At 49.0% G+C, this 22,045-nt stretch overlaps 9 protein-coding genes across 10 annotated transcripts; 6 read left to right on the top strand and 3 right to left on the bottom strand.

Annotated features, from left to right (window-relative positions):
- Positions 1–16: 16 nt before the first annotated feature.
- On the bottom strand, positions 17–1,524 carry H257_04600 (hypothetical protein; the record flags this gene model as incomplete). Its single annotated transcript, XM_009829189.1, has 7 exons — positions 17–281; positions 338–553; positions 634–706; positions 774–832; positions 887–1,017; positions 1,069–1,262; positions 1,330–1,524. 7 exons carry the CDS (start codon positions 1,522–1,524, stop codon positions 43–45), a joined length of 1,107 nt encoding a protein of 368 aa, XP_009827491.1. The 3' UTR covers positions 17–42.
- Positions 1,525–1,913: 389 nt separating this feature from the next.
- Positions 1,914–3,635, top strand: H257_04599 (hypothetical protein). The gene is made up of 2 exons (XM_009829188.1): positions 1,914–2,102; positions 2,162–3,635. The coding sequence occupies exons 1-2, from the start codon at positions 1,935–1,937 to the stop codon at positions 3,572–3,574; spliced, it is 1,581 nt and encodes a 526-aa protein (XP_009827490.1). The 5' UTR covers positions 1,914–1,934; the 3' UTR covers positions 3,575–3,635.
- A 362-nt stretch (positions 3,636–3,997) lies between these two features.
- Positions 3,998–5,746, top strand: H257_04598 (hypothetical protein; the record flags this gene model as incomplete). The annotated part of the gene is made up of 4 exons (XM_009829187.1): positions 3,998–4,154; positions 4,269–4,628; positions 4,687–4,904; positions 4,982–5,746. The coding sequence occupies 4 exons, from the start codon at positions 3,998–4,000 to the stop codon at positions 5,744–5,746; spliced, it is 1,500 nt and encodes a 499-aa protein (XP_009827489.1).
- A 3,488-nt stretch (positions 5,747–9,234) lies between these two features.
- H257_04597 (hypothetical protein) lies at positions 9,235–11,120 on the top strand. Its single transcript, XM_009829186.1, has 3 exons — positions 9,235–9,489; positions 9,568–10,263; positions 10,345–11,120. The coding sequence occupies exons 1-3, from the start codon at positions 9,322–9,324 to the stop codon at positions 11,080–11,082; spliced, it is 1,602 nt and encodes a 533-aa protein (XP_009827488.1). The 5' UTR covers positions 9,235–9,321; the 3' UTR covers positions 11,083–11,120.
- An 821-nt stretch (positions 11,121–11,941) lies between these two features.
- Positions 11,942–12,982, top strand: H257_04596 (hypothetical protein). The gene has a single exon (XM_009829185.1). The coding sequence runs from the start codon at positions 11,972–11,974 to the stop codon at positions 12,845–12,847; it is 876 nt and encodes a 291-aa protein (XP_009827487.1). The 5' UTR covers positions 11,942–11,971; the 3' UTR covers positions 12,848–12,982.
- Positions 12,983–13,456: 474 nt separating this feature from the next.
- Positions 13,457–14,352, top strand: H257_04595 (hypothetical protein). The gene has a single exon (XM_009829184.1). It carries the CDS (start codon positions 13,462–13,464, stop codon positions 14,269–14,271), a length of 810 nt encoding a protein of 269 aa, XP_009827486.1. The 5' UTR covers positions 13,457–13,461; the 3' UTR covers positions 14,272–14,352.
- A 481-nt stretch (positions 14,353–14,833) lies between these two features.
- On the bottom strand, positions 14,834–16,212 carry H257_04594 (hypothetical protein). The gene is made up of 4 exons (XM_009829183.1): positions 15,696–16,212; positions 15,541–15,642; positions 15,235–15,412; positions 14,834–15,163 (listed from the first exon to the last, which is right to left on the bottom strand). The coding sequence occupies exons 1-4, from the start codon at positions 16,128–16,130 to the stop codon at positions 14,964–14,966; spliced, it is 915 nt and encodes a 304-aa protein (XP_009827485.1). The 5' UTR covers positions 16,131–16,212; the 3' UTR covers positions 14,834–14,963.
- A 1,243-nt stretch (positions 16,213–17,455) lies between these two features.
- On the top strand, positions 17,456–18,510 carry H257_04593. Of its 2 annotated transcripts, XM_009829181.1 has the most exons (6): positions 17,456–17,574; positions 17,620–17,740; positions 17,800–17,870; positions 17,917–18,043; positions 18,100–18,175; positions 18,238–18,510. In XM_009829181.1, the coding sequence occupies exons 1-6, from the start codon at positions 17,466–17,468 to the stop codon at positions 18,475–18,477; spliced, it is 744 nt and encodes a 247-aa protein (XP_009827483.1). In that variant the 5' UTR covers positions 17,456–17,465; the 3' UTR covers positions 18,478–18,510. The 2 variants fall into 2 exon arrangements, with proteins under 2 accessions (XP_009827483.1, XP_009827484.1); XM_009829182.1 differs by lacking the exons at positions 17,456–17,574; positions 17,620–17,740 and having other exon boundaries at positions 17,763–17,870.
- A 2,156-nt stretch (positions 18,511–20,666) lies between these two features.
- On the bottom strand, positions 20,667–21,263 carry H257_04592 (hypothetical protein). The gene has a single exon (XM_009829180.1). The coding sequence runs from the start codon at positions 21,182–21,184 to the stop codon at positions 20,789–20,791; it is 396 nt and encodes a 131-aa protein (XP_009827482.1). The 5' UTR covers positions 21,185–21,263; the 3' UTR covers positions 20,667–20,788.
- Between the last annotated feature and the right edge of the window lie 782 nt (positions 21,264–22,045).

Here is a 22,045-nt window from a genome sequence, read left to right as displayed (position 1 = left end):
CGTTAAATGGATACGGGCACACATGAACCAGCGACGTTTGCATTAACGAATATGCCGTCCTAGTGGGGCCGCCGACAGTAGCTTGAAGTGCATGCCAGACAAACACATCCACTGGTCTGGCCGCTCGTGAATCACCACGAGGTGCCGATCGGTTGCCGCGTCGTAGTCGGCGACGCATCCATCGATGTACGGGGCGTGCAGCACGGCGACGTTGGTTTGGCGGCCGGTCGTTGTCGCTCCCATGTCGTGGAAGATTCGAATCCGGGAATGCGTGGCCAATTCTAGCGTCAAATAAAATGATAATACCAGAGGGCTTCGTTGCGAGTCAGACGATTACCGGTGCCCCAGCAGATGTGCGAGCCGCCGTAGTAGTATCGTACGGTCGTCGGCGTCGGCGTCCAGTCGAGGTCGGTGTCGTCCGGATCGGCTTCGGGCTCGCTGCGATAAACCCCCCCGCCTTGCATTTCATTGCAGAGGAAGGGGCCATCCCACGAACTGCCGTCGTCCCAATGGTATCGCCCACGTCCGTGCATCAACCCCTGCATCCACATGCCTATTAGAATCACCATCACGATAACGTTAGTCCAGTCATTCAAAGGACAAAAATTGCGAGTAGTTTGGCCCGCCTAGTACCTCGATAACGCACGAAGAGAACTGGGGGTAATAGGGGGTCTTGTTGCGACGTATCTTGCACGAATAGCGTCCCCTGTCGAATCAGTCGAGTTTGACGAAATTAGAATGCATTTCTCGTCAAGATGTGGAGAGTTCGTTACCTCTCCGTGTGGAATCCAGACGCGGTCTCGATCAAATACTTGGCCCTCGTACTTGTCGCCTGTACAGGTTGTCAACCGTATCTACTAGTGCGTTGAAAAGGAGGGGGATGTACCGTTGTCGTATCGAATGACTTTGATGGTGGCATTCTGGGCCGCCACGGCGCGCACCTCGGCTTCGAGGGCTGATCGAACCGCATCGGCTTTGAACTGCGACCGCAGCTTTGACGAGCTCTCGTGAATGTACCTACACATGTGTAGCTTTAGACGATGTGTGCCTAGCGGCCACTCGACATACGCGGCCTTTGCCGCGGCGAATGCTGCCCGCTCGTCGTGGAAGCGGCGTTCGAATTGGCCCCACTGGTCCGACGACAAACATAAGTTGAACATGGAAATGGCTTTGGCTTCGACGCCATAGCCCACCAGCAACGCCCCAGCTGCTTGAAGCACGGTGCAACCAGGGACGCCATGCACAACTCGGTCGATCGTTTTCTACATCACATGCTCATTCTCGTTGCTTTTCTCCACAGAAGTATGTATGTATGATCGGCACTTGTACTTGTTTGTAGGGGTATTCACGCCATGGAATCGTCGACGAACTGTCTTTGTGGTACTCACGCAGCGGGTCAAAGGGGAATTCCAGCGCCGGGTCTATCTTGGACGCGTACATTGAATTGCGCTGCGACGGCGGCCTGGATTGCACATGAAACGTCGCGGTTTCATCGGACAATGCAAACTTCCGCGGAAGTTCCATTACTAACTGTCAAATGAACAAAGGCCTCGAGATTCATTGGTTAAATTGTGTGAATTCCAGCCAATCCCGTCTCGTTATGTACCTCAACGTTGAGCTCACGCGCAACATTCCCACAAAATGCACTTACGTTATGACAATGCAACCTAGTGCTGCCAACCATCCTTCCCTTGACTATATGTTAACGTACTGCATGCCAACACCTTTGGCACCCCCAACCCCCCACGAGCAGCAGGGCCATGGCTATTGTAGCTGGTATCTGGTTCTAAGAATGCATTTGATTGGTGTTCCGATATGGGTGACGATGTGATTGGTCATAGCCACGCACAGTGTGTTGCAATTCCACTAAAATACCTGCACATCTTTTACGCGGCATGTGTTATCAGTGTCCAATTTGCCACAAGCGTGCCACGATGCCGTCGAGCGATCACCTTCCCGAAGAGTCCTCCCCGCTTCTCCGAAGGTTCAAATCCGTGCAGGTGTCGTCGTCATGGCTGTTCTGGCGCCCGTCGGCTCCTGGGCATCGCTTTTTTCTGCTTGTGCTTATCTGTTTGATTCCATTTGGCGGTCACTTTGTCAAGGTACATACATATATATAGTCTACAATGAACCCCCCACGGAATCTGACATGGCCAAATAGAATGAAATGAGTTCGTTGGAGCCCTTCATGTTGGACGACCCCACGTTTCCCATCTCCAACACTATGTACGGCGCGCTCAACTCGGCCGTGTCGATCCCCAATATGATCGTTCCGTTCTTGGGCGGTCACCTCCTCGACAACCAAGGCCACAAGAGCATCCTGTACTTCCTCCTGCTCATGTGCATCGGTCAAGCCATCTTCACCTACGCCATGGACGCGCACAAGTTTTGGCTCGCCCTAGTTGGCCGAGTCGTGTTTGGGCTAGGCGAAGGCAGCGTCGTGGCCGGCGCCCGAGCCATCCTGTCGTACTGGTTTGACCGTTCTGAACTCACGTTTGCCATGGGCGTCATGATTGCGACTTCGAACGCGTCGAAGATGCTGGCCAAAGCTACGGTTGCCCCATTGGCCCTGCACTTTGGCAGCTACGTGTATGGGCTCTCGTACGGATTGGTTGTATGTGTGGTGTCGTCCCTGTTTGCGCTGCTGCTGGTGAAATGCACTCGGGCGTTGCGTGTGATTCGGCACTCGGTTCGAGCTCAGCGTGGCGCCTCGACGGACCTGTCGACTCTTGTGGACCCCAAGCTGGCGTGGTTGACAGCATATTGCAACAGCAGCAGCCACCACCACCACCACGACCACCAGCCTCCTCATCATCATCCGTCCAACACGACAAAAGGATCCAAGCACAACGCTGGCGTGCTGCAGCCAGTCCAAGCGTCTACTGCCGGTGGCTTTTCCATTGTGTTTTGGCTCGTGGTGGTTCTGCACGTGGTCTTTATCAACGCATTTCACTTGTTTCAAAACATCTCGAGCAGCTATCTTACCCAAGTGCACGGGTACTCTGTCGTGGACGCAGGGTACGCCAGCTCCCTCGCGCACACGTTCGTGCTCGTATCGCCGTTTGTGGGGCTGATCATCGACTACGTCGGGGGGCGAATGGTCGTGGTGGTCGCGTCGTGCTTTCTCGGCGTCGTCTCGTACACCCTGCTGGTGTTCACGACGTGGCCCCCCATCGTAGCGATGCTGCTCTTCTCGGTATGTCTGGCTGCCACCCCCACCATCCTCATGGCCAGCATCCCGCTTTCAATCGACAAAAGTCGGTTTGGGTTGGCGTTCGGCATCGTCGAAGTGATCGACGGCGTCGGTGCCTTCCTCGGCAACGTCGGCCTGGGCTACCTCCGCGATATGTCTGGCTCGTACGATGCGGTCATGTACTTTTTACTGGCGCTGACGTCGTTTGGGTTGGGACTAAGTCTGGTGCTGGCGTGGGTGGACAACCTCTACGGCGGCAACCTCTCGTCCGCGACAGTCAACATCCCCCTTGTCGCCCCCAACACCCCCCCAGGCATCGTCTCGCCGCTCAGTGGCTCCGACAGCGACAGAATAGCCAAGTCCTCTCGCATATATTTATAATATGACCAAGCTATGATCATAGCAATATACGGCTTGACTATGAAGTGCCACACTTCCATCACTACGATTTGAACCATTTGCACAAAGAATCTTTGAATGCATCGCATCACAACTGTGTAAAGTTAGTACCTTGCAAAACGCTCGCCACTCCCATGGAGCTCACGACGTGAAATCACTTCGAGGGAACGTCATATGATAAGACGTTCGTTCCTTGTGGTGGCAGTGCGCGGATATTTATTAACGTTACTCTTTTCCACGCACTGTCACCATAAGAATCCATGCTCCACCTCATCTGGTGGATTGTCCCACTGCAAACTGCACTTTCGACGAGCCCTGTGCCTTTTTCTAGTTCAAAATGTTGCCGTTTCAACACCCTACCCCCCCGACAGTTCGTTGTATACAATCACGAGGAGCGCTTCAAGCATGCCAACCAAAGAGACCTCACGCTTGCTGGCATCGACAGTGCCTTTCCCCGTGGTCTTGGCTCCTTCGTGGCAGTTCTGGCACATTGGGTCACCGTCGTTTCGGTTGTATTTGTTCGTGTTGCTGTCGCTCATTCCATTCAGCGGGCTTTGCCAATGTCAGCAGAGTCCCTACTAGGCTTACCCTCTCTTTCGCTAACCCCTCGTCGGTAGAATCAAATCACTGGCATCCAGCAACTAATGCTCGACGACCCTTCGTTTCCGATCACCAGCACCATGTTCGGTGCCCATACCGGCCGTGAGTGTGCCCAACATGCTCCTTCCGTTCGTCGGCGTCCACGTCCTCGACGTGCAGGGCCACGTGAGCGTGGTCTACTTTCTCCTGGCCATGTGTGTGGGGCACATCGTCGTCACGTTTGCCTTGGCTACCCATACATTTTGGCTCGCGCTTGTGGGGCGCGTCGTGTTTGGGGTGGGCGTAGGCAGTGTCGTCGTTGGCGCAAGGGCGATGGTCTCGTACTGGTTCGACGCGTCCGAGCTCACGTTTGCCATGGGGGTGATGGTCGCCACCACGAGCGTGTCCAAGATGCTGGCCAAAGCCACCGTGGCGCCGATTTCCATTATTTTGGCGGGTACATCTACGGGCTCTTGTACGGGGTGGTCATGAGTGTGTGGGATCGTGCGTGACAGCCATCGTGGCCGCGCAGTACATTTACACGTTGAAGGAATGCCAAAGCGTGGCCCAAGCAACCCCCATCTCCCCCCGGTTGAGGACGCCGACGCGAACCAACTTACGTGGCTTCGCAACTACCTACAGGTTGCGCGTCGGTCGCGCCGTCGATCGTCCGTCATCGACACGGTCGTGCCCACCCTCACATCCTTTCGAGACTTTCCGCTCATGGCACAATGTGCCCTTTGACTCTTGAAAGAAGTTCTTTTGATGTAAACACGGATGAATATGACGTTTGGTGTGTGTTTGTGGTAGTTTTGGATGCTTGTCGTCCTGCACGTGGTGTTCATCAACGTGTTTCACTTGTTTCAAAACATTTCGAGCAGCTACTTGTACCAAGTGCACGGGTACTCTGTCGTCAAGTCTGGCCTCGTGAGCAGTTTGTCGCACGTGTTGGTGCTGTTTTCTCCGCTCGTGGGGCTCGTCATAGACCGTCTCGACGGACGCGTCCCCATAATCGTCCTCTCGGCCGTGCTCGGGGTTGTCGCGTACGGACTGCTTCTGTTCACGTCCACGCCCTCGACTGTCTCCCTCCTGATCATGTCTTTCTGCTTGGCATCCACCCCAGCTGTTCTCATGGCGTGCGTGCCCCTGAATATTCCCAAGTCGCAGTTTGGCCTAACGTTAGCATTTGGGATTGTCGAGGTGATCGACGCGACGGGCTCCACGGTGGGCAACCACGTCGTCGGATGCTTGCGAGGTGCCACGGGTACCTACACGGCCGACATGTGCCTGTTCTTTAGCTTGGCGTGGGTTCTCCTCGGCCTGTGCATAACCCTGGGCTGCCTCGACTACCGAAATGGCCACGTGCTGGCGGCTTCGGCCCCCACCTCTACAGTACCACCACCACAAGCAGTTCTACTACGACAAGAGATCGCAACGTGTCAGTGTCGTGCGACGACGCCGATATTTTCGTCGACGTTGGGTGTGCGCTGTACGACAGCAGTGACGAGCAAAGGGAGGCTGCGTCTGTTTCGCTCGTACAACCTTAAACACGTGGAGGCTGCTTCAATTCGGTAGCTTCACAGAAACAATGCCATGTTGGTGCACCACCCCATTTCAGACCGGGGTGCATTTTGTTGTGTGAAAGGTTACAGTAACCTGTCCTTCGATACTACTACTTCTTACAACATGCCATCGGTAAGTTACGAAGTCTTGAAGTGCCAGTATATTCCTATAAATGGCAAATCGTCGGCTCCTCGAAAAAATAGTTGACGTGCGAGGCGCATGTCAACTATTTATTTCTAACGTTACTCTGTTCCATAATGATTGCAGCACTTGACTTCTGATTGGACTAAAATTTACATTTCTCCTCGTAATCGCAAGCGGATTGGCTCATTTGATAGATACACATTCCAGCTTTGATTTGATACCTCATCTCATGTTCCGGAAAAGTCAAAGTAGTTAGTGTGACATGCATGACCCCAAAACTTTGCGACCTTATTTTTCAAACCAGAAAATATTACGGTGCACAGTCGATAGTGATTGTATTTTTGTAAGCTTAAGAATGTATGCTCGTGTGATGTCCTTACCTCTCCCCATCGAGTCGCAGCCCGTCTAGGCATCCAGATGTGCTCGTGAGGTCGCTCCAAGTTTGTGATCGAGTGGGGCTCTGTATTTTGAGCATTTGCGTATATTAAGTGCCTATCATTAGCTTCCCATGTTACCAGAGATCAACATGACCTCTAGTAAGGTCGCTACAGTGTTGGCATGGCCTGAATGGGTTAACTCGTCCTGCAAAGGTGTCGACAAAGGCATCCAAGTTGCTGGTTTTTCATCCTTAATATTTAGGATCTATTTTATTATACTATTTCTATTATGAGTATACAAACTACAAGTATGTATTTAAATTACCGTTGGTTACAAAAGCTAAGATAAAAAGTAAAAAAATATGATATGCTGCAAACGATATGGAACAGAGTACTATGTAGTATTAATAGTACTTAACGTAAAAAATCAATTTAGGATAACTTTGTATTGCCCAATCACACCTCGTTATTTGTTCGAGTCAAAACCTCTATCATATAATGCTGGCCATTCCGTCACGTGAATGAAATGCAAAAACGGCGTAGAAGCCATTGGTAATAGTAATTCAAGATTGGGTTGAAGTTCCCTAGTTGACACGGGCCACATTGGGCTGGATCTGAGGTATTGTTGAGTGTTAAACTCGGTGGACATCCATCCACAACAGAAATTTAACTCTATAAAACAGTACCCTTTTATAAATTATATGCAACCTGTTGTAACCACTTACCCTAAACACAGAATTTCAATGCTCAGACACATACATACTTTAAGATAAAAAAGTTATCCTAAATTGATTATCAAAATGTGATTACAAATGCTTAGAAAGTAACAAATTCACCTGTAAAGTTCATCGCCTAAACTGATAGTTCGATTATGAAGTCAAAGAGGCGCGTCTTGTCTATTGGAATCACTATTCAAAACTCAAATATCGCAACGGACTCAAAAGTTATGTCCACTCTACTCCGACGCCTCCAAAAAAGTTATCTTAAATTGGTTTTTTACGTTATTACTGTAATACCTTCCAACTGGCCAAATCACTGCCAGATACTACGTAGTACTATAGGAGGTAGGAGGTTTTACTATAATACGTTTTTGCATTGTGGGTTAGGTAGGGCCTGTTCCAAGTAGATATTTTTAGCAAAATGAAAAATTGGTTCCAATTATTGTCGATTTGATACAAATTTGGGGAGGGGCCAAACCGATCCACAATCGATCTGATTGGTTGAATTTCATTGAGAAGGTTTTGATTGGCTAATAATTTTGAGCTCATCGGAGGTAGCCAAGCAAATCGATTTAAATTCCAACGAGAAACCACGCCACAACACGAAATTTCACTCGAAAGCACAATACAGGTTCCTACTTTTTTACCTCTTTTTTACGCAACTCACTACCGGTATACCAAAATTAAAAAAAGAGGTCCTTAACGACTTTTTCTAAATCGTTTAAAAATAGAGATAAATCGATTTTGATTGGCTCATGCTTTTTCTGAAAACTACTTGGAACTTCCCCTTACTGTAAGCCTAAAATATGACCACGTTAAACCTGAACCATATTGATAGTATACTACTTCGAAGTACTCAAGAAGTATGCAAGTGGTCGAGGCAATTGGCCCAAACTTCTTACATGAGCATTGTCCATATAGAGGACGAGGACTGTCACCAGTTACGGCAGGGATGTCTAGTCTGCCTGTCTCGAGCAGAACTGAGGCGATGAGTACTCATATAGGATAATTGTATTATAGAGTTTATGTTACCTCTGTATATGCATATTGTTACCCATTTGTTTGACCTACAGTACTTTACTAGAATCAAGTCCGGTTAGTGATTTTAATTCTGCGCTGAGGAGCAATATTATTTTGAAAATACAGTGTGCACATTATCCAACAAACCTGTAATATAAATATGAGCAAGCACAACACCGAATTCCCAGCTTCTTATTGGTACAAATTTCGTAGAAATTGGGTAAATGAGTCAAATTTTGAGGTGAGTCGAAGTTGAAACGTGGAGGTAATTTGGGACGGAGTAGTACTACTACTGTAGTATCTGCGTACGGATACGATGTACGGATACAAGTTTCATACAAGTTTCATACTAACATGAAGGTAACATCTCCTGGCCCTATATTGGCCCCATACAATATACCACTTGGTGTAAAGTGTACTCAACCAATTCTTCGCTACTGTAACAGTATTGATTTTGAGACGTACTTCGAAGTAACACTGTTCGAGATCTGCCGAACCGTTGGAGATGCTCTTAGAGCATGTTTATATTTCTACTGACAATTCGAAGTTACGCATACTACTGTACTAGTATGATATAGAATATGGAAACTCTTGCACTATCGAGGCGAAATTCTGCGAAACGTAATTTCTAACAAGACCGGATAGTGCCAATATAGCAACCGTAAAAACGAAGTTTGACTTTAACCTATGCTGTTAGCAATAGGTTAGAATTTACCGTAGGAGATGCTCGTAAATCTAGAAATGGTACTACTAGTACGTACTGGTAGTATGAAATTGCAGCCCGACGGTTTTGTGAAATGTTGGAGGTGACAAGCACCACGACTGTTAATTGCCCCAGTCGCACCCAAATACCAAGTTGAATCAAGTGAGTTTGAAATGACCAAGGCGCCTGGATCTTACACAATTAGTTCCTCTACGAACAACAATATGATGATACCGTGCACGCGGAGTGACGCCACTTGGTTGTGAACCAATAATATCAAATTACCCATGGACTACAGCATCGTTGCAAACATATTTGAATAGACATTTCAATGGTGTGTAAAAGGGCACTTCATTTTAAGTGCGGCATGGTAAACTCGTGAGAATGGATTGGTGGAATAACTACCAATCCCATTGCCTGATTCCAAATCTTCTCATATTATCGCGTGCCATATGCTTATACTACGATTTCATTGGTGTATGGCAAAGTACCTTCCATACCATTGGCCAAAATACAAGTGTCCAGAGCCAACGCGTCGCAAGTCACTCCAAGGTGCAACTGCAAACACCAGCCCAACGATCCACACCTGAAGCGGGTTCAGCGTCATATATCAATTCACTGCACATGTCCAAGTTACAAGAGGTCACTCCACTCCTCACAGCGGCGGTGGCGCCGCGCTATTTCTATCCCCATGTCCCCGGGTGGCAAGTCTGGAACACGGCATCGCCAGCGTTTCGGTACTGGTTTCTCGTCTTGTTGGCGTTGATTCCGTTTGCCGCCCACTTTGTCACGGTACGTACATTAGCTCAAATGCGATTGCATAGTGATTTGAAACTTGCGATGGCTAACCTTCGCTCGTCTTTGGCGTAGAACCAAATGGGGGCGCTGCAGCAGTTCATGCTCGACGACAAGGCCTTTCCGATAACCAACACCATGTACGGCGCGCTCAACTCTGCCGTGAGTGTGCCCAACATGATCATCCCATTCTTCGGCGGCCACATGATTGACTCCCGCGGCCACTACACGATCATGTTCTTCCTCGTACTCATGTTCATCGGCCACTCCGTCGTGACGTTTGGCATGCACCAGCAAACATTCTGGGTTGCGCTGCTCGGTCGTGTGGTGTACGGCCTCGGTGGCGGCAGCGTCATCGTCGGGGCGCGCGCCATGGTGGCATACTGGTTTGACGCGTCCGAGATCACGTTTGCCGTGGGGGTCATGGTCGCGTTCACAAGCGTGTCCAAGATCTTGGCCAAGTCCACCGTGGCCCCCGTTGCCATTTACTTTGGCAGCTACACGTATGGCCTCTTGTACGGGTTGGCGGTGTGCGTTCTGTCATGTGTGGTCGCGGTTGTGGCAGTGCGGTACGTCCTGCGCCTCAAACAAGTCAAGCGAACGTTCAAGCACGCCGACAACCAACCGCCGTTGGACCCTGCCTTGTCATGGCTTAATGCGTACTTGGTGGCTCCTGGTAAGCGCTTCCGAGCGACTGCAATCGCCACATCATCATCTACATCCTCGCAACACATGCCATCGCTCGCTTCGCTTCGGGATTTCCCAGTCATGGTACGTACTTAATATATATATACTCCAACAAAAAGAAACAAATCACTCACATTTTTTTTCTTTCTTGTTTTCCGTCTCTAGTTTTGGGTGTTGGTCGTCATGCACGTGGTGTACGTGAACGTGTTTCACTTGTTTCTAAACATCTCGAGCAGCTACTTGTACCAAGTGCACGGGTTTTCTGTCGTCGAATCGGGGATCGTGAGCAGTTTGTCACATGTGTTGGTGCTCTTCGCGCCCGTGGCCGGCCTCGTGATAGACCGCACGGGGGGCCGCGTTATTGTCATCGTGGCGTCAGCGGCGTTGGGAGTCGTCACGTACGCCCTGCTCCTCTTCACGTCGACGTCGCCCGTGGTGGCCCTCCTGCTCGTGTCCGTGTGTCTGTGCGCGACCCCCACGGTGCTGATGGCTTGTGTGCCCCTCACCATCCCCAAGTCCCGCTTTGGCCTGGCGTTCGGGATTGCCGAAGTCGTGGACGCGCTGGGGTCGTTTTCCGGGAACTTGCTCGTGGGCTACATCCGCGACGCCACGGGCAGCTACACCCCCGTGATGTACCTCTTCTTCACCCTCGCGTGGGTCCTACTTGGCCTCTGCATCCTCTTGGCCGTGCTAGATAGTGGACACGGCAATGTCCTGTCTGGCAAGAAGGACGATGCCACCCGTGATCACATCGTGACCGTCGCCGACGACGACGACGTAGTAGTCGACATAAGTCGCAACTTGTACGAAACCAGCAGCAGCGACGATGACGACGTCAACCGTGCCTCCAAGAAGGCTGTGACCGAGGCCAGTAGTACTAATGTGCCCTTAGCTCGTCCATAGGATCGTAATAAAGTGTGAATGGGATGAGTGTTGTGTGACTTGCGCCTCAACGCTACAGGACTTACTACTACAGTACTACGGTACATACTGTAACGTAAAACAACCAGTACATTGCCTGATGACCTGAAGGCACTTTTCATGACGAAACTATTTAATTACATATAAACACTTGTGAATACGCTTCGTATGGAGAATAACATTACAAGTCCTACTATTTCGATGTAAATAGTGTATTCATGGCTAAACTACGGCCTTACTTGATTTCACGACTTTGACCAGCAATAACTTGGTGAAGCATACATTAAATCCTTCAAAACTTGCACCTATGATGTACCGCGTTTAATCTTCTATAACATCATATTAGTTGAAAGTTCGTCTAAATCTATCGTCTATAAGTTGTCTTATTTGTTGAGAAAGCGTAAAAAAGCTAGTAGACTACGTAGTATTAATAGGGGGTCAATTTTCGGGCCATCTATTGATCGTTCAGATTACAGCAATAATAATGCTGGCGGCTAGGCTCCCTCCCGATGCACCCAATGAAATTAGTGATAAACTACTTGCTCGGTTTTGATTGGACAGGAGGGCGAGAGGGGCGGTATTCCAAAAAAGAAACGGACTGCCGAAACGATTTTTATTCAAGTAGAAAACTATGTGTAATTCGATTGAAGATGCCCGAAATAAACTTATATAGAGGAATACCAATATTTTTCCTCGAAAGCAACCATGCGATTAAAATTGCGTCCAATTATATTGTGTGAATTTTAGATTATACTTGTGTTTTGAATGGAGAGAGCACGACTGAGGAATAAAAACATGTTCAACTGTTGTGTTCGTGGGGGCGACAGACAGGTACAGGACAGTACCAGTAGACGGCCAACGACTGCACAAAATGACCTCGTCGATCACCATGGCTGCCCCGCGAAGCAGCAAGCAGTATGACGACGAACCAGACCTTTTCTCTCAGCAGCTACAGATGTATGCCTCCCTCGGCCGTAATGAAGGCCAACAGGCTGCCACCGCGAAAGCGAAGACGGACGCCGAGTTCATGGCGCTGCTAAGCGCATATATATCAGGAACAGAGCCCAAAGACTACCGGATGTATCTGTCGACTCCATTGGTCCCACAGCAACGACATGCCAGTAGCTCGGTCGACTCCTCGCAGCGCCATGTAACGAGTCCAACGTTGACGCCTTCGGACTCGCCACAAATTCTCCATCCTAGGATTATCTCGCGCGTTGTCAACGCCTTCGACTTGCCGACCACGCCTCCCCACAGCAACAATAACGCCTCGTCACAACGGCAGTATCGTATTGACGTACCTGCGACGACATACACAGACGCGCGCAGTCAGCGCAATGGGAGCAGCAGCGTCTTGCATTCCCCGCCCGCGACAGCCCCCGAGGACGACCTCGACTTTGATCAGAGAAGCTCGTTGGGCTCGGCCGACGACAACAACGACACTCCTCCTCCCCATGGCGTCAAGTGGAACAGCGAAAGTGGGTTCGACGTCGTGTTCCAGCAGCAGTCGATGGGCATGAAGCTCGGGTACGACGCCATCAAGAAGTGCGCGGTGGTCAAGGAGTGTTTTGACGGCACCGAGTCCAAAAAGTACAAACAAATCACCAACGGCGTCGCCGTTCTGTCTGTGAACGGCCAAAGTCTTAGCGGCATCAGCCTCTCCAAGATCATGTCGCGGCTGCGGGTAGCCCAGCGACCCGCCGTGATTCGATTCGAAACCGCGGACGGAGGAAGCTCGTTTCCATAGTGGTTGACACGATGACGTTGTCGAGACTATATATTAATCTAATGCGGGCACAGATATCGAGTGGTTGATAACGCTACTGTACCTGTACTTGAATACTCGTATATATAGATACTAATAACTTGGTGTTGCTCCCTGAAACATGCAATGATTATTGATTGGTCTCTATTTTTGATACATTATATTGCAATATCTTGCCAGCCATTTCGTTATACCATGGTACTACTACGTAGTATGGCAATATTAGTGGCATCAATTATTTATTGCTTTTGAGTCAAAGCCAATTATTTATTTCGAAGTAATATTTTGAATTTTCGTCCCCTTAAATAGTACTTCGAAGTAATATTGTCCTATTGTCCTTTACCCAAAAATTGAACTTGTATGCTAATTCGCCAAATCTATCGATCGATTCTTTGAACTGACTTTTGTAACTAGGGGCTGGTCGCAGAATCTTTCTAGGGACTAAGCTCATTAATATTTATGGGAGCTTATTAATACTGTAAGGACTGATTCGAAATTATCCGGATTTTGCCCATTTAAAATGGAAGCGATTTAATTGGTTGAAATCCAAGTGTGTATTACTTTGACCACGTGGCTCATTAATAAAAAGCACGATCATGAACCTTCGCATTTTGGCAGCACTGCTTGTGTTGGGCTGTGTGAACCTTGTGACGGTGCGGGCGGAGAATGATGCTTCTGACGCCACCATCGTTGAGGATGTCGATGGGGTCGATGGAGCATCCGACGAAGTCTTTGATCAAGGCGACGATGCGACGGGAACTCAACAACAACCCCAGATCTCGGAAGCAGTGTTTGCCCAGATGTTGGACCTCATTTCGCCCGACTGTCGGGCTGCGATCCAAGCATCTCCAGAAGACGCGAGTGGTCTGTCCGATGAATGCAAGGTGGAAGTGCAAACGACGTTGCACAAGCTCATGGGCGGCAAGGTTCGCGACCCGAACGACCCTGTGACCCCCGAGATCTTCCAAAAGATGTTGGAGACCATTCCTGCTGAGTGCCGCGCCGAAATCGAAGCCAACCCCAAGGACGTCTCCAAGATTTCGGACACATGCAAGCACAGCATTCAATCCACGATGACCAAGCTCATTGCCAAGGCTAAGCGTGCTGAGGAGTTCAAGAAGTCCAGGGCGTCTGCCAAGGCATACGATGCATCGACGGACGAACCGAAGAAACATCCGCGCCGACGCGGCAAGAAGGAACCCAAAGGCAGCAACACCACGACGTTGCTCATCGTGATCGGCTTTGTCGTCACGGCCATTGCTGGAGTGGCCGGGGTCGCGTACACGTTGAGCCAGAAACAACGACTCGAAGCAGGCAAAGCCAAACCCACCAAGAAACTCAGCAAGCACAAAAAGGAAAAGGACGGACGGCGCCAACAAGCCGCCGCCGCGGCGTCGATCAATTAACGAGGCCAAGAAGTTTCTATTGATAACACGTCAAGCCACCAACAATCATGACCACCAATTTATATTTCACAGACCTTGCTATCGTTGTTGTACTCTATCACGGACGTATTCCTCCTTCATCTCAGCATGCGACACCGCTTGTGGGTCGATCATACATCAGGCACGACCTAGCTAGGTTGATTTGGCAGTCCAGAACAATCGATCACGCATGGCATCACGCAGCCACAGTCGCAAGACCTGTATGCAGCAAACTCGGACCAGACAATGAATCTCAACGCAGTCAAGACGCTCGTTCATGTCGATTATTCGAAATTGGAGTGGGGTGCTCACAATCGAATGACCAGCACCGAATCGGCAGACAATCAAAGATCGACCAATCAAAACCCCATAAAGTAGTCAATCAAAACATCCACTCTTCGACCAATTCAACATCGAATTAACGTTAGTACTTCTAAAGAATCCATGGATAGATTGGATGAATCAGCACCAAAAGTCCAAATTTGGGGTAAAAGGACAATATTGTCATGCGTCGGACATTTAACCCTTGAGCCGAGTTGTGCCCTGGAGAGATTTGGACTTATTAATATTAATATTAGCCAGCAATTTTCGTTTGTAATAACGTTATTGCACTAGCTTACAATTATGAACATTTGTCTATGTATCGTTATGGAGGCTACAGTCGTCCTTGCACATTAGACGGCATTCACGACGAGTTTGGGGTTGATCAAAGGCTGGTGCTCCTCTTCCTCGAGGGTGGCTGCTTGGGACGGCTGCCGCGACAACACGACGACCCCCACGATCGTCGTGACGATGCTCACTGGATACATCACCACTTGCCACCACCCTTGCATGCCATGGTCTTCCCGGAAGAAAATCACTCCTGAAATCGACCCTGATGATCGTGTATCACCCAAAACACACAGTTAGTAACTCGCTTAGTAGATTCAACTAAGATCATCGTACCGCAGAGGATCAGGAACGACTCGTAGATGGCTACGATGTACAAGGCATCATACTCTTTCAAACCCAGGTTTAGCACGAAAATGCCACCGGCAGCACTGCCCAACGCGCCCGCAAAGATGAAATACGTGCCAACATACGTCCATACTTCGCCGCCGTTGCCGATCAGCTCGACAGACGTCTAAGGTCACGAGTACTCGTTATGAGCCACATGCAGGTAGTTGGCTAAATCGACATTGACATCTGTCATAAAGTAGCAACGGAAGTGTTTGCTACATGCACAACGCAGCATGTCCATCGGATACGTACTTTCATAAAGTAGAGGTTGCCGCCCACGAGCCCGGCCAGCGCGCCAAACGCAAAGCGCCGCGTGTAGCTCGAATGCGGAAACGTGTGGACAATGTACGACAACTACGTGAACGGTAATTGTAAGCTTGCATCATGGAATGTGGCGATGTGTGTACCGCAATGCAAGACACGACCGAGATGCTAGCATACACCATGAAAATGGCTTCGGAAAACAGCGCGTAGAGCTGGTCGGGTGTGTGGGTGGGAGAAGCGTGGTCGCCGGACATGCTCACGAGGCCACACCCTACGAGGATGATGGACGAACCCTGCACGACCTGGTCGGACAGCTTCTCCTGGAGGACGAACGGAGACAACACGATGTTCCACACTACGCTAAACCCCGCCATGGGCGCCAGCACGGACTGCGCCGCGAACGAATAGCTCCACGCGTCGAACACGGGATTCAGGATGATCACACAGACAAACGCGCCGGCAAAGTAAAGCAGGTTTTCGCGGCGCTTGTGGGCTAGCTTCATGAGCACCTTGCCCACAGTCCCGACGAGACTCGCCGCTAGCGACAGGACGATACCCACAAGCCATCCATAGTACATGATGTGGATGCAAAGGGTCGAAGGAGCGGTGGGGTGTCCGACCAGCGGAGGAAGAGAGATTCTTGGGTGACCTCTGGCGGTGTGGTTAGCCAATCAGGTACCAGAACTCAGTGGTTACACATCGAACTTAGGTGTGGAATGTACATAAAAATACAGCCTGCTACACAGGCATAAAAACTCACCCTTTCAATAATATTATTCTATTCGTCGATTAAGTACGGTTTCAAAGATTCGACAAGGGGTCGTTCGTTACGTTGAAAACAGATTCTAATTTAGGTGATTAGGAAACGTACTTTGCAGGGAACTTGTTTGCAAGGACCATGACGTGGCAGCACATTATTCATTTGAGCCGCACTAGGATGATACACTGTAACCAGTGGTAACTGCTCGGTGCGCTTAACGTTATGAAAATACCCGTTGCAGATTGAACGTGTTTGACGTTAAACAACGCCCCCTAGCTAAACGGCTAATGTAAATCCACCAATGAGGGGTAGCCTCGCCCTGTGCGTACGGCACTCGCAAGCGCAATTTTGTAGGCCCTACCACCCATCCGATCCACCATTTGTTCGAGAGCGTCGTGCCCAAATCCAATGCCAAGAACACGATAATGTGGTATGTGGACACCAGAGGTGGCGGTCAAGATGCCCAAGTTCCCGACATTAATCAAAGCAACTCCGACTTGTCGGGATGTGCCCGGGGAAAACTTGGTATGTGATCCAGACCCAGGGTGGGTATAATCGTTATCCGGACAATGCGATGCTGTGTCAACCGACAAGGGTGGTTTCAACATTCCGAAGCGATGTCAAGTGTCCGATCGGTCTGGTTTATTCTCGTTGATGGCCATGGTACCCAGCTGACGTTGAAAACCGTGCTGGGGTATCCCCAATGGTGCGACGGTAAACGCTATTTTACCGTTTTTGGGATCAAATAACGTTATGCAGTTTTGGCAACCCCAACGGCGCGACCGTATCTACCAGAAACAGCATATTTTTACCGCGAGGACGGAAACGGCAAAATACAGGAGCCAATCATTGACTACTATTTGAAGTATTTTCACCAATCAATTGCAAGCATGGATATCTCGGTAGTTAGATGCTCTCAAAAGCACGGTTGGTTTGAGCAAATGCACAAATGCAACGCAATTGAGATCGGAGTTGCCTGGGTTGAGCGACACTACTGGTATAGTAAAGTACTACTTAGTACATATGTATAGCGTTACCAAAATTGTCGGGACGTGTGTTGGTTGGTCCTGCTTTTCAATTGGTTAATCGCACGTATTTTCAACCAATGAAAATTGACCAAGGTGGGGATGGCATTAAAGAACTCAACACCATCATGCACAAGCTGCTGGTCAACACGACGGACTTGAACCCACACTTCATCTGCACACTGTGCCACGGGTACTTTCGGCAGCCCTACACCATCCGCGAGTGCATCCACACATGTACGTCGTCGCATGTTCCCTCTGCCTGATGACCTCGACATGTAGTCTGCAAGAGCTGCATCTTCAAGTACATCGTGTCGGGCGTGGGCAACCAATGCCCGATCTGCCAGCTCGAGTTTGGGACGTATCCGTTGTCCGGAACGAAGACAAAGCCTCCTCAAATCGTGTACGTTGCTCCTAGTCTACTCCCGGACGATGCTTGACCTTCGTGTGTGTGATGCGCAGACAAGATCACGTCATGGAAGGTCTGGTGAAGAAGCTGTTCCCGCAGTTGGACCTGCAAGACAAAGAAGACGGTAGGAGTATGTCGACGACTCACACATGGTGCTCACGACGTTGTAGAGGAACAGTTTTACGCGGAACTCGAGTTCGACCCCCGAAATGGCTCCGCTGTCACCCTCGGAAAGGATGCTAAGTTCAAACGCATGGGCGGTCCCCTCGTCAAGATAATCATGCGACCCGTGAAGAGGTACGTCACAGCTGCTTCTTTCCATCATCCCCTACCTACTAACTATCCTGTTGCAGCACTCTGCGGGCCACTGGCGACCCCCCTCGAAGTAAAGACATCACGTTTGCGTGGGAGCTTCCAAACAAAAACAGGGTAGGAAGTATATGCGTTTCCATACTTCGATATCGATCATGCTGATGCGCGTGGCATGATAGGTATCGGACTTGAAGCTATGCTTGCGCAAGTTTCTGTCGAGAAAGAACGTCGTGATGGACTTGGGCGAGATTCAAATTCGATGCAAAGACAAGATCTTGGGCAAGGAGCATTCGCTCCAGTTCATTCAACGCACCATGTGGAAGAAGGACGCGCCCATCCAGATGGAGTACCGCCGCGTGGACGCCACGTCCAAGACGCTCGAACCTTTCGGCGGCCCCGACGCCGAGCGCGACATTTGATATTTAACCACCTCGCATAGTCTCCATGTCTTTGGCGTCATAGCACCTCTTGAATGCTTTCAGAGGCGGGGATCCCAGGCATCCTGGAAACAGAATGCTGCCAATCCACATATACATACATATCCACTCACTGTAAGCCCCGAAACCCCAAAGGCCCTTCGTTGGCTGTTTGGTGATGCGAAACAAGCATATTGGGAATGTATACACAGCAGCCTCATGTATGCATGTTGCTTGGACGTGTACACCCCCTCGATACAGCTATATATATGCAAGGTGGATTCCCATTGTCAACTTGTGATATTATTGTACATAGTACACAGAGGAGCGCAGTGGTACTGTACATAGTATGTAGCTCAACACATCCATGGGCGCAGCTCCTCATATGTATGCACGAGCCTGCCTGCATGCAGCAAAACTCAAAATTATATAATTGCTTAACGGGAGCGGAGAATCAAATCAATAAATATTTAGGTTTCACGCTCAAGAGCAATAATTCTATTAATCTACGCGGCACAAAATCAGCCGCGATTGGCTAACAGTAGTATTCGGCGCGAAGCTCGCACAATTTTTGACAGGCTACACCCATGAGCAGCAACCGAGCGCGCGTTGCAAGAAGAGCCACAAACAGTCTCAGTTGTATCTACAATACCATAACGACTCGGACAAATATAGTATGTGCTTCGGACACGCACTCAACCATACCCGAACGCTTAAGCTCTACGGCCTGTCGTTCTCGTGTCTGGGATGGAAAAAACCATGATCTTGGAAAATTGAGATTCTGGTTTTTTGTAAAACCATAAAACCAAAAAATCCATTGCTAAAAAACCATAAATAGTTGTGCCATTTTTTTATCTTAAGTTTTGTAAGAATATAATCCGGATATAACATCCGGACACGTACTCCCTTTGGCCAGATAACGCCTGAAGTAAAGCAAGGCGCATGCAGCACAAATCGTGTTATTACTTCATGTTATTGGCTCGAAGCCATTAAAAATGCGAATGCGTATTATATGAAGTTAATCAGTCCGAATGTTCACCTTCGGATGCGCTAAACGAATCCACCGAAAAATGCAAGGGCGACGCCCATGATTGATGCTGTTCATATCGGGCAATACGTAGAAACAAACTTGCGACAATCGTCCTGCGAACCGCTACACTACATTGACGGTTACTGTTAACGCCTTGGTGAAGAAGTGATCGCGGTGGCCTAAGTAAGCGATAAGTAGATGTTCATCTGTGTTGGAATCCCTGCGGGTGGGGAAAATGCGTCTTATTGGTGGAACCAGCATAAGACTCTTTTATCCGAACATTATCCGTAAAAAGCCATGTTACATATACACGCGTCGATGCGTATGCGGCCTATGGCGTCTGCGCTTACTCGATGCACCATCGTCGCCTTGGTGAATCGACAGCCATCGAATCAATGAAGCGCATTACAAGGGCTATCGTCTCAGAGTTACTACCCTTGATTCGATCCTCAGACACTGCTACCCATGTCTTGGAGAGTAACTCGGTCTCCATGGCGTTCATCGATAACGACATCGTCCAGCAATCGAAAAGTATTTCGTGTAGACTAGTTTGTATACCATACAAATTTCTTGTTATTAGATTAATTCGGCGCAAAACCTCGACTCGGAGTTTTTAGTGAAAACTCTGTGTGGAATGGTCAAGATTCAAGGCCCGGGGTTCTGAAACTCAGTTTCAGTGTCGAACTCAGTGTTGGGGTGGGGGTAAATTCAGGGTCAAAATATCATCGACACTGAGTAATATTCAGTTTCAGGGTCAAATTCCGTGTACGGTGGAGATGCTCTAAGACCCAACCGGTGGAGATGCTCTTGGACTTTGATATGTGTATGTACATTGTATCCTTCTTAACGATTATGTGATGATTTAACAATGTTTGAAACATTCCTACAAAATTTCATCGTTGGTGGCTGACCAGCAAACTGTAAACTCGAAACCTAATTATCGCGTTAACAGTAAATCCAGTATTTCCCTCATATCCATGATTATGGAGGAACACCTTCGGTGTTGCTTCGAGGGAATAGCTCTTCGCTCATCAAAATCTGAATCGTCCAGATGCCCCACGAACGGGAAGGCCTGATGAGTGTCGGCAGAAGGAAGGGGCCGCATTGTGTGCTTGTCCATGTGTGTCGACTGAATACTGCAAACGATCAGCACTGAAGTGCTACATCGAATGCAATCTGTTCAGGTCATGGGGCGAGTAGCTTCGTTGGGGTCAACAGCAGTGGACTATTCCGCATAACCGCATAAACAAGTAGGGGATTCGTAAGTAGTTACTATGACAGCGGTTAAACTTCTTCATGAATGATGTGGTCGAATGTCTGCGGGAGTTCGATGCGGGTGGGCTGCACCCAAATCACAACGTCGTCGTCGCCCGTGTCGATGTCATCTACGTCGTACGGATTTATCCACAGCTCCTTGACGCCAAAGGTACGCGGTGGCTTGTTGCTTTGTTCGGTTGTGGCCGCAGGAGGAGTGATCGGACAGTCGCGCTGCTTCTTTTCGAGCTTGCGCTGGTTCGAGTTGGCTTTGAGCCGATGGTACTCGCAGAGACTGTGCAGCAGACCGTTATTCTTGACCGCGCGGACGTTTAAGCACACTTTGTTGCGATAGAGGCACTGGTTGTTGATGAACTGTGTCGTGTATGAAGTAGTTGACGGCATCATGGCCCTGTGATACAGCATGAGTGAGGGGCACTGTGCAAATGCGCAAATGGCCCACACTACAGTAGGGGAACTGTAAGAGAACTAGTTTTTCTGTTGGGTAAGTACAGATGTGCCATTTCTCGGATCCGTAATGTAAGTACACCCAATTTGGACTTGTGGGTCATTTCACCAAATACTTTCGAATCAGCTTGATCCTATTTAAGCTTGTACAAACTATACTTTACAAAGATTAGTATATATATGTTTTGCCCAACAGAGTCGAGTCAAACGTTTGGATTGGCTGTAATATACCAGAACATGATTTGATTGGCTTAGGAGGTGCTTTAATCCATTCTCTTACAGTTTAGACATTCGATTCTGCTGAGGGCTCCAGTTTCGAATCGATTTGACAATTGCTACATCAACTAGCTACTATATCAACTGCACCATACCGTGTAGCTACAACACTTAGCGTCGTAACTATAACACTATTCCATGTAGCTTCGACCGGCAACCTGTGAAGAACGAACTCACTGTCAATAGCTTAAAAACGCGAAATCAGGTTCTGAATAAGGATCGTCCAACATAGGCCGAATTTATCGTCCAAGTCGGTATTTGGGAAATATTGTTATTCCAAATGGTCCAACTTGTTTTCATTGGCTAACTGTAAAAGCACTGGAGTAAAACGAACCAGGTTACTTAAAAACGCATGGCGTCTTATTCCTTGCACATTCTACGGTTACTGTAACGACGTCCACTGCCGATGGTTAATTGAGTTTGGATTATCATTTTTAAGACATTCCTCGCGAGCGAGGGCCGACACTAGAACCACATGTTATGGCACCGCTTCGCCAATTGTAACGCGCCTGCTCGACCAGGGGCGGTGTGTAATCTTCGGTT

This window comes from Aphanomyces astaci (assembly GCF_000520075.1).
Source record: "Aphanomyces astaci strain APO3 unplaced genomic scaffold supercont1.8, whole genome shotgun sequence".
In the NCBI taxonomy this organism is placed as follows: domain Eukaryota; phylum Oomycota; class Saprolegniomycetes; order Saprolegniales; family Verrucalvaceae; genus Aphanomyces; species Aphanomyces astaci.
This window is presented reverse-complemented; position numbering and strand designations above follow the sequence as displayed.